The sequence below is a fragment of the Myotis davidii genome, unplaced genomic scaffold, assembly GCF_000327345.1.
Source record: "Myotis davidii unplaced genomic scaffold, ASM32734v1 scaffold187, whole genome shotgun sequence".
NCBI lineage: Eukaryota > Metazoa > Chordata > Mammalia > Chiroptera > Vespertilionidae > Myotis > Myotis davidii.
In genome coordinates this window covers 777,192-794,104 of record NW_006383018.1, presented here as the reverse complement: position 1 = coordinate 794,104, position 16,913 = coordinate 777,192, and the positions used below count along the sequence as shown (strand labels likewise).

The window sequence follows — 16,913 nt, the reverse complement described above, 5'->3', positions numbered from 1 at the left end:
CAGCAGGAAGGTCCGAATTTCAGGGCAATGTTATTGTCCTGGACTGAAAAAGGCAGGGTATACGATGGGAAAGCTAACATAAGTTCCTGAGAAGCAGTTAACCAATACCTGCTATTCAGATTTTTTAAAATATTGAAGTCATAAAGAAGCAACAGAGATCCTGGGAGGAAGAACTAGCACTGAACTGAGATATTATTTAAAAATATTTAAAATGGATCAAAAAAACATGGTTAATTAAAACCAGGTGGCAAAATCCAGAAGCAGGGCCCGGTGTTTTATTCCATGGGGTTTGGGGAAGCTTAGTTTTGCTTGTACTTTATTCAGTGGAGAAACAAGCAAACACAAAAATGTGTTTAACTCATTATAAATGGCTTAAATGTAACTTCAGATCCCACCCCCACTTTAAAAAAAAAAATGTGGCTATCCTTCAAAATGGAGAGTGTTGCATGTAGTGACAATGATTCCGTTAAAGAGCAAGTTTAGGTAAATGCCCTTATAAATGTCCTGGGAAGAAAAATTTAAAAGGGAAAGGAATTCCATTAGTCTGAGAGAATGCTTAGCGTGCTGCCAGGAAGCCCGGGAGAGGCGGTGTCCCCCTGTGAGCAGCATCATGCTCTAGGACGGTGGGAATTTCCCCCAGATGCTTCTAGGCTGTATGACTATTGGGGAGAGGAAGGGTGACCCCTCTGAAATGGCTGGACCCCAGGGGATGAGAAGAAAGGAATGTTATCAAAATTCCCTTCAAACGCAACCAAGACACCAGAATGGCAGGGAACTGGAGCAAAAAGCCTGCAGCGAGGGCCAGACCCACGCTGTCAGTGAATATTGCTTTGGGCACAGTTGCGGAGATGCCTATGTAAAAGAGAAAAGCCATGGTTAATTTTAAAATGGCAAAAAAGAAACTGAAAAAGATAAAACCACGGCCAGAGGCATGGTTTACAGTTCTCGGACGAGCTGGTTAATTAGCTTTCCACACTAACTGCACAGGACCTTGGATGATAGCCTTTTTCCAGGAGAGGTGCAGACTTACTCAGTGGAATTAGACCGAGGTCTAAATCTTTTGCCTCTGATTTTCTTTCTGTTGCCTCCCACATTACCTGAAAAAAGACAGTTTATAGCTAGATTTGAATATAAATAATTTAAAAAACCACCATATGTTTAATTACATCGTATTTCAAGTGGGTGTCATTGACAGTTAGCGTCACCCAGAGCACAGGGCTTTACAGTTTTGCACAACCTTCCCAATGTGTCTAGTGCACTGGTGCTATCAAATCCTCTCATTTCCCATTCAAGAAAAAAAAAAGAACTGAACTCAAAATAAATCCCCTTTCTCTACTGGGAGAAGAGCTAAAGAGCTCACAGAAAAGAACAAGTCTTTACAATCAGGAGCCACAGAGTATAGAATTTGAGTCATGGGGACAGATGGGTTCAGAATGCCACCCTGTACCTTGCCAAGAGTTACTTCGAGGTCGCCCATTTTCACAGATGTCTGTATGCTTTGTGTCTGGAATCCTTTCACTCCAAGAATGAGAGAGTCCGTTTGACCTGAAATTGAAAATGTGTATATATTGTGCAAAAATATAATCCAATGAATGGTTAGAAATCATTAAGCAAAACTTGTAAGTGTTGCTGTGCGTTAAATAAATCAAGAAAGAAAAAATCTAAAATGAAAGAATGAACAGAACATGAACATCTTCATGAAAAAGGCAAAATTACACAACATTCAATTTAAGAAAAGTCAAATACAATGGAACCCCATTACAACAGCTTATCACTGCAAAGTATCTGGATACAATGCAAGCCAATTACATTCCCCAGAGCACAAACACTACATAGAGCAAATTCACTACATATTTCGGTTATACAACCCAAGTAGCAGAGTTCTAATGGGGTCCCACCATAGATGTTTCTTAATTGTAAAGCAATGGTTTCCATTCAAATATTATGAGAACATGGACTTCCAAGAGATTTCATTAAGATTTGTTCTATTTAACCTGGCTAAACTTTATCAGAGGAATACTTAGTTTTTTTAAAAAAAAAACAATAAAATTATTTTCTGAGAATTGGCATTTTCTCTACATATATGGCACTCCCAAAATGTAGTTAACTGTCCAATAAGTGTTAACTGTTAGTTAACTGCCCAATTAGTAAACTGAGTCATATGGTTGTTGTGGGAGTATCTCTCACAAAGCCCATGCACCATGACGCCCTTCTGCTATTTAAATCAATTGTCCTGGCATCTTTAAATGAATCATCTACAAGAAGCAAAATGTCCACACCTACCTTGAACCACGTAAGAAAAGTATTTTAACAAACTACATATACTTAGGGGAAGTCACATAATCTGATACTATTTTTAACTGCTTAAAAGTCATAACCCATTGAGATTTTGCTAAGATCTGGGAATTATTTAAATTAGTACTTCAAACCCTTCTTGGGCTACTGTAGAAAATAGCATTATACTTAAAATCTTTTCCACATAGTATTCAGTTAATGCTAATAATGCCTATTTTATAAGGAACTTTCTTCATTGAATAAAAATAAATTGACACAATTTTTATATATGAATTCCCTAGATTGGAACTTTTTCAACATCATTTGCTGATTAAGAATGATGCCCATTTTGTACAGGACAACAGAAATTCTACTGGAACCCACTGATTTCTCCACTTATTTACCATATTATTTACTTTAACATCAAATATTTGACCGAGAAAAAAAAACTTCCATACTGAGAGAATTTAAGTAAATTTTATTCTTTTACTCAAAAAGCCCCCAATAAATTAAAAGAATATATTTTTTAACATCCTTCCATAGAATTGTACTTGTTTTGAAAAAAACACACACTATTTTTACTTTTGTTTTAAGCTGTGCTATCTTAGTAAAAACACCCTTTCATTCTTAAGATAGTTCCAAGGTGGAGTTCCCAGATCTCCCCAATGTCTTCTACTGTCCTTCCTGATTATTTATAAAGAGTGACATTTTTACAGATGATTCACTCTCTTTAGAACTCCAGGAGAGATCATGCTTCTTTTCAATAAACTAGCAATCTACAAAGTAACTGCTATGACCAAAGTAATAATTAGGGCTATCAATCTTTTTTTTCCTATATATTATACCCCCACCAACAATTTTAAAAAAAAATTCTCCACAGGAAAATTTTAGTGTCTTCCAATGAATGTCTTCTTTCCTAAAACATCCCACCTATTTATTTCTGCTATCAGTTTATTTTATTAAGCAATTATAAAGCATGCAGAATTCTAAATGGTCTCATACACCCTAAGTTCCTGCAGCAAAAATATAGCATCAAAGTTTAAGACATACAAATAATATCTTAACCCCATCCACAATATTATAGGACTTAAAGCATTAAATATACTTAAATTTAACTGGCAACCAAGCTCTAAGTCATAAAGTCTAGAAATAATCATTCCAGGCATAAAAGGCAAAATCATAATATTCAAATATATGATTCACAGAGAAGCAGTCTTTTTTTTTCACAGCAAGCTTAGCTTTGATATATTTACAATTAAAACATATTCAACGCAGCATTCATATTACCAATTTATTTTAACAGCTGCTTTTATCGAAGCATGACAGTAACCTTTTTCTTTGACTACCAAACATGACATAAAGCTCACCATTTAAAATATGATAGAATACTAGGTATAGTTTCTTAAGCCATATAAAGAGCAAGATTGAAAAACTGTAGGGTTTCTATAGAGAGTTAACATTATTTGTTTTGTTTTGTTTTGTTTGGATTTCTGGTCTGATTTGTTAAACAAGTGGTTCTGAGCATATGGCATTTTGAATCAGAGTAATCAAAGAACAAAGGATACTATTTTTTTTTAACATTCAAGAAAGAAGGAAGAAGTAATCAAACCTGCTGCAAAATAATGAAATGTTCTGACTAATGGAATAATGTGTGATGGAACAGGTAGAAATCTGAAAATGCGACAGAAAAGCAGACCTCTTCTTAGAACTAGATGCTGAGTTTGTGCTGACTCCGGGAGGAATGTCGCTATAAAAAGAGTCGCCATCTCCAGGCTTTTTTACATAATCTCCCTGGGGTAACTGTCTAAGGCATAATAAACATTTCAGAGTCAGAAAACAAGACACACACACATGAATACAGACATATACAAATATTATTTCAGGAAAAAAAGAGGGAGGGATAATGATCTACATGAGTCAAATCCATAACAACACATGAGATTATTCATACATGTGACAAGTTCAAGTCCTCCTAGAGATCAGAAATGCAGTCACTGAAGCCTATACGGTCTGAATGAATAAAGCTTTGCTTTAGGGGGAAAATATAGAAAGATGAAGTTTTTCATTGCCAGTTCACTATACTTAGAGGTGTTCACTGCAGCTTTTGTCTTAAAAAAAAAAAAAAGAAAGAAAAGAAATGGTGCCAAAGGAGCCCTGTTGGACAGACAGTCCTTGCCCAGATAAGACATCGTTTTTTTCACTGTGGTGAATAAACTATTCATGATTTCTAAACATTATATAAAGTAACCTTGATTGGTCCTTTAAAAAAAGAATGGATTTCTAAGCTATATTCTATAACTTAATCCAAATAAACTCTTATTCAAGGTCTCTGTTCAATTTGGAACTTCACTGTTAGTTGCACAAAAATATGAAGAAATTGAAAAAGATTCAAAGGTGAGTCGAACATATAATTCTATAACTGCACAGTAGAATATGTAAAGGAAGATAATTTAGCAAGAGGAGAAAAGGGTTGAAAAATAACTGAATCTTGAAGAAATGATGGAAGGATAATTGTAGGTGGTTGTGGGTAACCTCAGTTCTCCATCTCCACCGTAGGAGTGAAACAGGGGAAGTCTGCCCTGTTACTGACTCTACGCGCTCTGGTGATTAGCTAAGATGGGAACAGATTCCTATTACTTCCTCTGTCTAAAGGGATAGGGTAAAAAACTTTAGATCGGACTACCTAGTCGGCCCCCTTCCTCAGTAGTTAATCTCATCACTTGCCAGTGCCTGGTCCACAAGCAACCAACTGAATAAAACACTTGATTCAGTTCCATTCAGTACTATTGTTGGAGGGCACGGACTAGTGTTGGGTGGAGAATTTCAAACAGAGCTGTTCTGAAAAAGGTCTCCAACAATGGTGCACATTTGCTAACGCCTTTTCTCATTTGGTTTTTCCTTAGTTACCATGCTAGTCATGATTACTTGCTGATGCTAAATTCTATCCAAAATATACCACTTTCAGATGTTTGCTTCCTTACGCAAACACTGTTTCAAATGTTTGAAATACTTGGTCATTCAATCTCTGAAAGTACCAAATAACCTCACTCATATTATTTCAATCCTATATATGTATTCATACATCTTTACAAATCTAAAGATTTTCTGACATAAGTGCATATATTAATTTGTGAAATTAAATCTACTCTTCCCCTTTAAAGAAAGAATTCCTCTTTAAATTTATAAGACTAATTTTATCTATAATTCTTTGATACATAATCCTTCAAAATATTTTAACCCTTTAAGTTTTAACCCTTTAAGTGACTTCAGCTCATAATTGTAATCTTCCTGTTTCCCAGGACATTACGAAAAATTAATTTTATTGAAAATATAATACAATTCTTCCATATTTATAGTGTTAATAATATAGGACAAATAATATATCTTCTTATGCAAGAGATCTTTAATCTCTGCAATTATATTTTCTTTCTTGCCGTGCATCAGTAAAATTGTCTATCAATGCTTGAAAAATGCTTTCAATAAAATCAAAGTTCTCTGTTGCCTTTTGAATCATATTAATATTTATAAAGGAATTGCAGAGAATATCCCATCAACATCACATAATCTTTATGTTTAACAACTCATGTTTGTCATTATTACCTTTGATGGTAATCTTTCTAAGCTGATGAGATGTGGCTCACTAAATTCAAATTAAATAAAGACAAGTTCCAACTACACTTGACCTTTCCCATTAATTCCTCCAAATTACCTTCTCCTTACATGTCTCTGGCATTTAGGCATTTACTGAGGCCTCCTTAGCTGATAGCTCAGGATTAAATGGATTACCTCTAACAATGGATAGCACCCAGTTTTTTTAAATTTTTTTAACTGAGCATGTTTTATCACTCCTTCAGTAATTTCTGTGCAGTACATACTCTTCTTTTGCACAGGGTACAAACATCTTAAATGCTAAAAATATCATAAACTGTGCTTTTCAGTCAGCGGGCTGGAAGGGAGTTTAAGTTCAATGAATTTCTGGGACAGCTTGTTTTTTCACCCCAGACAGATCATATTCTTAGCTATTTCAAAATACAGAACTACTTTGCATTCTTAAAATTCCATTAGTAATACATGTAACTTTCTTCACATAGTAAATACATAAAAATGCTAATGATTACTAATTTTGTTAAAGATCTCAAGCATAAAATTGAACACCTTTCACGGTCCAGAAATGGACCCTTTTAAATATCCATTATATAACAAAATATCTTCTTGTTTAACCTTTAGAGAATATCAGGTCCCCATGATCAAGAAAATAGCATTTCATCATTTGTTATAAAAGATCATAAATGACCAACTAAATGATCTCTTTACATTTTTTTAAATTGAATTTATCTTTCTAGTCTTTGTGTCTTTCTTACTAAATTTCAGTGGTTTCATAGAATTTTGGAATCCAGCAGTGACTTGAAAATCACTTTAGGTGGCCTGACCAGTGCTAAGTTTTATAATAGGAAAAGTACATCACACTCCCCATGTCATATGTAAATATCTTCGACATGTGCATGAATTTTAAAATTAAACAATGACCAAAAGAAAACAAAAGCTTATTTAGTTAAATTCTTTTTACTCGAAAAAGAATTATAAGGGAAGTCTGATCTTTCCTAAAAGGGTCCATCGAATCATAATATTTAATTTAATAATTCTTGCACATTTTCAAAATGAGAATACAATGAAAAAATATTTAATTAAGTCTTCACCTTCATCCTGAAGGAGGCGTTTCTCCAGTGCTTTGTTAGTGTCTGGGCTGTCTGTCATTGAAATGATTACTTTACTGTTTTAAAAAATATTGTGTAACGTGTACCAAGTCACACTGACAGATGCATGACTATCATTGAAATAATCATATAAAAACAAACTGAGAAAGGCTTGAAAAAAAGGAGGGAGGTCCACAAGCAGAAAATAAAGTGGCTAAAATAGGTGAGAGAGAAAAGAAATGGGGAAGGGCATTGCTGCTGAAGGCAGAGATCAGTAACACGTGATCTAATTGTTTATTCCATTTCACCTCAATCATAATGATGTGTGTTCATTTCAGACAAAGAAAGATAATATTTAAGCTGAATATAGATGCCTTAGAAATCCAAGTTCCATTGATGTTTTCTTATTCTATTGCTATTTGCAAATCTGCTTGAAAACCGAAACTCAAACTTGTAATTCTTGTTATAAAGTGTACAGCTGCTAAGTCCTAAAGCAATTATGCTGAAGTATAAGCAATGGCATGAACTGGAGGCCTTCTTCACTGAAGACTTGAAAGAAAAGGACCAACCAATAGCCATCCTTCTAACTACAGGACATATAAGAACACTCCCTGGCTCCTAGGCTCCATGGTTCTACCCTTCACAATATGACCCTGGCAGGTTTAAAGTGATGTCATTCATGTACGGGCTTCTGCCTCCACTCTGCCCCGGAATGGAGCTTCTATATTCCATTAATGCATTTGTAGACAAAAAGGAAAAAGAATGGGTTTGCTTCTTATCTTTTCGTCAGACCTACAATTAAACCTATCACAAATTCCTTCCTATAATGAAAACCGTGAGGACATGTTCTCAGAGGAAACATTTATTAGGTATCTTCACAGAATTTCTTGCATGACTTCTCCAATATTTTGAAAGTTATGCCCAATTTGGTATTTCTGAGCTATTATGTAATTAATATAAATCTGATAACTGGCTACCAATTTAAAATGGTCTTGCATTTAGTGTCAAAGCAAACTTTTATGGTCATCAATTTGTTCACCAGCTTAACCAATATGTGCAGGGCTCGCTTATGTCGATGAATGCCACCTTCCTCTCTGAGAAACACATCCATCTCTTTCATTTGAAGATCAGAGTAACCCAATGTCTTCAGAGTCCACATACCAATAACTTTCCTTGCCACAATGCTTTACAGATTACAAAGAACTCTATCTGGTTTGAGAGTTGAGGGAAGTTTAAGTGATTTCCCAACACCACATACTAGCAACTAGGTGTCTGATTTCTGGCCAATTGGTCCTCTTACCATGGAAACTCAAAGAAAAACTCAATTTAAAGGCAAGGACAACTCAAAATTCTTATTCAAGCTTTCTGGCATCCTTTGAAACTGGGCACATTTTTAATTAAGTATCTGAAGATATTTTTACAACTGTAAATTTCTTAATGCATGCTTTTGTCCATTGGCCTTACCACTTTCTCTATAATCACTTAACATATATTCTCAAAAAGAAAAAATCATTCCGAAGATATTTATACATTCATGGCTTCCTGATCTAAAGTCCATTCTGCTACTCCTCTACTGTGAGAATTATTGTACAAACCCAAGATTCATTAGCTATGGACAAGGGCAGAAATAAATAAAGGTTGCATTAAAACAAATCAAAATAAATAAAATAAATATCTGCTTAAGATGAGACATCTCAAAACATAAACTAGATTCCAAAAGAGTAGTTAGATTGAGAAAATGATGGTCAGTACTACCAACAGACATGAAATCATACCAGGTACAGAGAGTCTTAGTGTAAACCTCTCCTTAACTATACCTATGCATATACTGTTAGAATAAGACTGGTGCACAGCTTTACATATTCATCTATTTTTCTTTTTGTACCGTGGACAACTCCTTTATTCTGGACAGTGTCCCTGGTGAGGACACATCTTGGAGCACTTTACTTTCCCTTTTATATAGTCAGCAATGTTAAATTACATTATAGCTTTAGCTCCTATGGAAATGAAGTTGAATCATCAATTTTTTATCTAGTTAGCCTACTTCTGTTTTTCCCGGAAGAAAGCCACTAAACTTAGATTTCTGATATGATGATCAACTTCTACTCAACAGAAAACTTAAATGGCTCCGGCTCTTCTCCAGTGTTTCAACACACAAGAGTTTTAAAACATGGCACAGAGAAATCTGTTTTTAAATTTTAATTAAACATATTAAATTAATAAAATTTCATTTTGCCTGTTTTACTTTTTGCATTAATAAGGAGTTAGTTACTCCAGGGTGAGATCAATTTTTTCTAATACCTATGTTAACTGACCAGGATCTCAGTTGGTACCCTATGGGCACCATTTATTTATGGAGACTCTGTAGATACTTATGGCTAAATCTTATGGAAATTTTAAATTACAACATGGAAGGAAACAGAAGGTAAAGTTTACAATTTTTATTGTAAAAGTCTTGCCATGTTTATTACATCGTATTCCTAATTGCCCACAGGCATTTAATAAAACAGTAAGAAAAGCTAAGGAAGTAGTAATCTGCAAAGATATCTTGAGTACAAAACTAGTAACTCTAGATGTATAAGACCTGGTCTGGGCTATCAATTTCCAGGATATTTCATTTTGTATCAATAGCTAACAGCATTAGTACTCTTTAAAATGAAAAGTGTGTACTCAATATGGGCTAACTTAGATTTATTTAAAAAATAAATTCTTACAGAACTATAGAAATGCTTTGTATCCCTTTTTATGCTGTAGATTAAACATAGATTTTAAGGTTATGGATGAATGGGGTACCTGGCACTATGGGCTTTTTAAAATTTTTTTTAAAAAAATACACTAGACAACCAGATTCCAACTATGCAAAGCATTTCTTTAACTACCTGAACAATGATCTGTTCAGCACAAAAATATTTTCTTATGCAGAAATTAAACAGGCTCATCACATGCCAGGACATTCTCCTGATCACAACACTGTGCCCATAGAAATTGTATCACTGGTGAGTGGAAGTTACTTATATAACAACAGTAACAAATAAACAATAAATCCCCTCTGAAAGTACTAGGCAATAATAGTGTTATAAACATGAAGGAAAGCTAATTAATGTAAACGGTGACACCTTAACATAGAGGACACTTGTTTTAGAAGGGGAAAAAATCAATTTCCCTATAGATTACTATAAAAGTAACACAAATAACTGTAATATTGCTGGATGAAAAAAACCATTAAAATTAAATAACATTTTAAAAGTAATACATTTCACGGCACCATTTTTAAAACTGTCATTTTAAGGTCATGAAAAATCAAGTTTAGTGTATGACTACTTAACATAAAAAAGTAAACCTGACTTATAATTGCATATATGAATTCCAAAGATGCGAATAGGATTTAAAATTTTCAGTTGTATGTTGATTATTCTCATCACATACCTCTGTTCTCGATAGTTTCTGTTCATGGACAAGTAGAGAAAGGGGAAAAAAGAATTAATTACCTACAAAAGTACATTCAGAGAGAGCATTAAACATAAAAGCTTTAGCATTCATTGAACGGTCTCCATTATAGACTCTGACTAGCAGAATTAAAACAGGGAATCCGAAGTCACAAAACACGGATTTCACTTATCTTTAGAAGAGACTCCAAAGGATTAATGACAATATTTTCAAATAACTATTTTTAAAGCATAAAACTTCAGCTATTAAAGAGTAACTTTTCTCAATATCAATTGCATCATATTAAATACTGTATTCTGTAATGTTCTAAAGTCAACCCTGTTTCAAATACAGGTTTTCAGATGTGAATATTGCTTTAAATAATAAAATTAAGTAATCAAGTTACTTATATAAATTGTTTTAAAAAATAAAAATTATAATCCATTCCTTTTTAGATACAATATATACCCAAACTAAAGCTATACCTAAGGATTCAAAGTAGGAGAACATAAGTGGACACTAGAACATTTATTTCATCATGTGTGATACATTAGAGTCAGTTAATTAACAGCTGTTATGGGCTCCTAAGTTGTTACTACTTACTCACAAGCTCCACATTAGAAATACTATGTTCAAAGTTTAGTCTCCTGTATTTTTTGTGGTCATAAACTACAATAAAATTACACGAGTCTCAAAATAAACCAATCTGAAAAGATGTGTTCTAGGGGATGTGGAATTGAGGCACCAGTGACTTTTAACTTTTAACTTAAAAGAGCAAATTTATAATGTTCTATCATGACCTAATTAAGTGCTAATATTTTGAGGACAAGTTAGAAAAGTAAACCAACTGAACAGTGGGCTCCTTCCTCCAAGATCAAGATAATGTTTCCTCATGGATTTTGTTTGGAGCACTGTTACCTGCCGATCTATTCTGGGTGCCCCATAGGTATCTCATTTAATGATGAGCTAATGAGGTTAAAAGTGCCAATTAGTTACTTATTATTTTTCATTCCTGAAACCATTAGATGGCGGAGAAGTACGAGCCCTGAATCTTTTTGTTCAACATATTTTACTTTTTATTCTCTCAATCTGATTACCTGAGTGGTCCCCTAGTTTCTTATTTCCTATTCTGCTATTTCTTGACTCACTCTAAAGCTTGAATAGGGGTAGAAAGTTTAATTGGAAGGATTAATGAGAAAATAAATGAGCTCTCAGGTCCTAAATCCAGTTTTTGAATTTGAAATAGAGTATGTGGAACATCATATTAATAAAATTAATTTCTGTATTAACATTTTCTACATTCTCATTCTATTTTTAAACATATTCCTTATAAGTTTGATAACATTAAAACATTCATCTCTTAGGTTCAAATTATTTATGAAGATGATACTGCAGTAACAGAAAAAAAAATTGTCTTTTTTCCTTAATGAATCTGCGAAGTACATATATTTAGAAATAAAAGTAAAAACAATGACACTTAAAAATTTTTCATAAAAGTAAATGATATACAGAAAGAAGTACTTTTAATTCTAATCATTAAAATAAATGAGCACAGGTCATTTCATTAGCAATAGGAGATGTTTAGGGTTTCATATTTTCTGAAAGGTTATTTTTTCCAAGATTCTACAAATGAAATATTATCCTGGCTGGTGTGGCTCACTTGATTGGAGTATCATCCCATACACAAGAAAGGAGGAGGTTTGATTTCTGGTCAGGGCACATACGCAGGTTGTGGGTTCAATCTCTAGTCGGGGCATGTGTGGGAGGCAACTGATCAATGTTTCTCTCTCTCTAAAATCAATACAAAATCTTAAGAATGTACTTGATTGGAGTATCATCCCATACACAAGAAAGGAGGAGGTTTGATTTCTGGTCAGGGCACATACGCAGGTTGTGGGTTCAATCTCTAGTCGGGGCATGTGTGGGAGGCAACTGATCAATGTTTCTCTCTCTAAAATCAATACAAAATCTTAAGAATGTATTACAAATGAAATAACAACTTGCATCAGTAGGTGGCAGAAAATCACAATATAGAACTAACAATTTTGCTATCTCCTTTCACATGAAAATGAAACCATTGAGCTACTTCAAAACAACACTTGTGATGGCAATTACTACATAAGTCTTGCATCAGGCAAGTCAATGATATTGTGTAGCTCCAAGATGGAGTTAATTCACCTGAGGTGTGAGGGGAGATCAAACAATATTCAGAAAGCCTTCCTTTCGGACTATAATTTTGTAACTCCAAATGTTATGCTGAAATCAGCCTGTGCAAGTGTAAGTATACAATATACCTAATGACCTGCACATCAAAGAAGCCGCGGTATTAAGCATCGATGAGCTGGTACAGAGTGAGATATTCATTTAATCAGGGCAAACCATTACTATTATGCTGTGCTATCCTTGCTTTCTAAGCTAAACGTACTATGCTGTATGTGATATGTTCATAATGCCTTTCTCAAATGGCTTTCTGTATTTTAATGCTTGCAGCATACAAACTAACGGCTCTCTCTTTTCAATCAAAGAAACTCTTTCAGGGTTCTGACCTCACCACAAGCAACAGCCACATATGCTCTTAAAGGTATTCCATTTGATTCCATTGGTTTAAGATCATGCCAGGTGATAATAATACCAGCACACAAGTACATATTGCCTAGCCAGTGGTCAGCAAACTCATTTGTCAACAGAGCCAAATATCAACAGTACTTCTTCAAAATAGACTCGCCCAAGCCGGAAACCGACTTCTGCGCACGGGCCACGAAGTTTCAATCACAATGTATGCGCGCCCACACATGGTATTTTGTGGAAGAGCCACACTCAAGGGGCCAAAGAACCGCATGTGGCTCGCGAGCCGCAGTTTGCCGACCACGGATAGTCTATTGAAAGCTTTGGAGTAATTTTAAAGTCTGAAGTATTCTAATTCCCAAGTCTTTCAGTGAACTAAGTTCGGTCTATGAGGGGGAAAATGCTATAAAGTAAGGTAATGCCCAGAGTGCCTAGGAAAAGTCACAGGACTCACAAATGGAAAAACTCGAGGGCTGGGAGTTGAAATATCATCAGAATCAGCAGAACTATGAGCTTTAAGCTGAAAAATTAAAGAGAACTTAAGGTTCTCCTTGTTTACGTTTTAATTTATTAAAAATGAATAAAATTTTTGAATACTAAGGACAGTTTTCACATCATAAGATTGAAGTACTTAAGTAAATTGAACATATTAAATATGTAAATGTTTGGAACATTTGAAGCCATTTACTTAGCTAAATGCTTAAGGGAATCTGATTTTCAAAAAATTATATGGCATAACTTTTAAAAATTTATAAATTGAACCAAAAAAAAACCTGTAAGGCGAACTTTGACGCATAAGAAAGGAATTAGGCTTTTAAAAGCTATAACTTAAAGTTGAATTTCAATTTTAACAAACACCTCTAAGCAGTCTTTTCTTCATGCAAAAACACCCACATATTTAACAAATAGTGCCTCCTGTATACTGGCTGTGAAGATGAAAAGGTTTTGCCCTCAGCCCCAGGCATGGCCATGGCAAGCACCCAGGACCAGACCTGTGGCTGCTGCTCTTGTTGCTATGACTGTTATTATGAAAGCACTATGCTCTCTAGTTGACAATCTTGCCTAGACTTCTGTGTATGGTTTCAGTCAAGAGAGAACCTGTGTCATTCAAAGAGTAAGCCAACAGAACCTCTGTGTAAGACACAATTTAGACGGATTTTACTTCACATAATGGGGTTTTTTAAAAATATTTTTTTGCTGATTTCAAAGAGGGAGAGATATAGAAACATCAATGATGATAGACAATCACTGATGGGCTGCCTCCTCCCCTGAGGATCAAGCCCAAAATTCAGGCATGTGAGCTGACCGGAAATTAAACAGCGACCTCCTGGTTTGTAGGTCAATGTTCAACCACTGACCCACACCAGCCAGGCTCATATAATGGTTTTAAGACAGTATTCAGTACTTTTAGAACAGATGGGAGTTATCTCAAACTCTAAAAACAAACAATGATAAATTATTATCACCTCGAATCATGCCAAGTACAATCATTGATTGAATAGTAAGCCAGACTGATTTTCACTGACAAAAACTTTCTAGGTGTTTAATTCACTTGAACAAACTGTTTTAAAATGTATTCTGATAGTAAAAATATTACTATGAGATATTTCACTTACTTATAACCCCATGCAGTCATTCCTAATATGAGGGCCAACACTAAAATGGTGCCAGCAATTATGCCTATTATGATATTGGTACCAGCAACACCTGGAGAGAAAAAGGGAACAATGAAAATCAATCTCTGTGATTGAAAAATTTTTTAAAAATATATTTTTATTGATTTTTTACAGAGAGGAAACAAGAGGAACAGAGTTAGAAACATCGATTAGCTTCCTCCTGCATGCCCCTTACTGGGGATCGAGCCTGCAACCAAAATACATCCCCTTGACCAGAATCAAACCCGGGACCTTTCAGTCCACAGCCTGATGCTCTACCCACTGAGCCAAACCGGTCAGGGCTTGATATAAAATTCTTTCAGGAATTTATTCTCCAGATTTGTAATCTTCATACCAACAACATTACTTTAAGATATTTTTAAAGTAGGTATTTTTTAAAGGGAAGAAAAACCAACCGTAACTTAACAATATGCATCAATATTGTGTATGTTCCAATTCTTGCCCTGATTATTTCTAAGTAACAGTGTGACTTTAACAAGTAACTTAAATCTATGGACCTGAATAGTGTCATCTCTGCAATAACTGCTAGAACAAGCTCCAGACTACCACTGCTAAGACTACAGATACCAAACTACCAAACTCCTTTTGTTTGTTTTTCAGTCCCTGGGCCAGTACTCTATCCACTGAGTCAAACTGTCTAGGGCCGTGGTCAGCAAACTGCAGCTCGCGAGCCACATGCAGCTCTTTGGCCCCTTGAGTGTGGCTCTTCCACAAAATACCACTTAGGCGCACACGTACAGTGCAATTGAAACTTTGTGGCCCATGTGCAGAAGTCGGTTTTTGTAAAGGAGATATACGGAACAAGTATACAAGACAAGTGTGGATGGGAGAGTTGGAAGGGGTCGACCTCAGCAAACGTACCTCAATCAGATTGAGGACGCCTTTAGCAAAGGCCAGCCTAGGAGTACCCTAAATTAAGTTAATAATAATGTACCTACCTATACAGTTTAAGTTTAAAAAACTTGGCTCTCAAAAGAAATTTCAATCGTTGTACTGTTGATATTTGGCTCTGTTGACTAATGAGTTTGCCAACCACTGATCTAGATGAGTCTCACCTGGGCTGACTGGGCACTTCAAGTCTCTGCCATGTATCTGTTCCATGCCAGTAGCGACCTCAGGAATGTCCTCATGGAGGTGACAGAAACACAGGAAAGAGCCAGGCCTCTCGAGTTGTAGACTTAGAAGCACCATACTTGCACTTCTGCTTCATTCTATTACCCAAAGCCAGGCACATGGTCAAGTCCAGAGACAGAGGCAGAGGACACTTCAAAGTTAAATGCCCAAGGGGGTAGATGCAGAGAGGGTAAAGGATCATTCATCCCATCAGCAAGACCTATCAGTTCTACCTTAGAAATACTTTCCACACCTGTCCAATACTCCTTCTATCTTATTGCTACCACCACTTCAATTTACCATGCTCTCTCTTACCTATCATCACCTGACTGCTCTGTCCAAATCATTCTTGTCCATTCCTTCTCAGACCATTCTCAGTGCAGCAACGAGAATAAACTTAAAAAGAAAACCTGCTCTGACCACTCATTTAATTAATTCTGCCAAATGGTTTCCTATTGTTCTCAGGATAAAGGTGAAAATCCTGACTAAGGCCTGAATTGTATTCAATTTTCAATTGAGGGGTTATTTTAAAGCAAATAGGTGAATCTGGTGAAAGGGAGTGAAGAGGGAGTGTGGGAAAGAGAGGCTTTGTAATGACTTCCATGTGAAGACAACCTGGGACCCCATTGTCCAACCTCATCTCCTTCCATCATTTCTTTCAGTTTATGGTTGGAACACATCATAATTCCCCAACTTGTACACTATTTCAAGCCTCTGGGGTCTTACTTGGAATGGTATGTGTCCAAGTAGAGTTCTTTATCTCTCCTTTTGGTACGAATTGAAAACCCTGTGCCTTTCTCCTTTCCTTCTTCTAGGGAAAAAGAAGAGAAGGGAGGAGCGCAGATTGGTTTGGCTGAGTGGATAGAGCGTTGGCCTGCGGATTGAAGGGTCACACATTCGATTCCAGCCAAGGACAAAAGAGAGAGGAAGAGAGCGAGAGGAGGAGCTTTTTTGGAGAGGAGGAAGAGAGCGAGAGGAGGAGCATTTTTGGAGAGGAGGAAGGGACCCCCACCCTGAAGGGGCTGTGGCCAGCCTTCAAACAGCCCTCAGCCATTCACCCAGGTTGGCCAGGCACTCCAGCTGGGACCCCCTCCCTGAAGGGGGTGTGGCCAGTCTGAAAATGGCTCTCAATCCCTCACCCAGGCTGGCCAGGCCCCCCCGCGGG

At 35.8% G+C, this 16,913-nt stretch overlaps 1 protein-coding gene across 11 annotated transcripts in view; it reads right to left on the bottom strand.

Moving 5' to 3' along the window:
• ADAM22 (ADAM metallopeptidase domain 22) overlaps positions 1 to 16,913 on the bottom strand; it is a 175,056-nt gene that overhangs the window by 14,681 nt on the left and 143,462 nt on the right. For 4 of the 11 annotated variants that reach the window (XM_015558317.1, XM_015558318.1, XM_015558319.1 and 1 more), the window contains exons 25-29: positions 14,576 to 14,666; positions 10,395 to 10,412; positions 3,884 to 4,078; positions 1,448 to 1,545; positions 1,031 to 1,097 (exon numbers count right to left, since the gene is read on the bottom strand). In XM_015558317.1, coding sequence (XP_015413803.1) covers positions 1,031 to 1,097; positions 1,448 to 1,545; positions 3,884 to 4,078; positions 10,395 to 10,412; positions 14,576 to 14,666 — 469 coding nt within the window. Of the gene's footprint in view, positions 1 to 6; positions 853 to 1,030; positions 1,098 to 1,447; positions 1,546 to 3,883; positions 4,079 to 10,394; positions 10,413 to 14,575; positions 14,667 to 16,913 lie in introns of those variants that run through there. The other 7 variants (XM_006779171.2, XM_006779175.2, XM_006779176.2 and 4 more) reach the window with 4 other exon arrangements.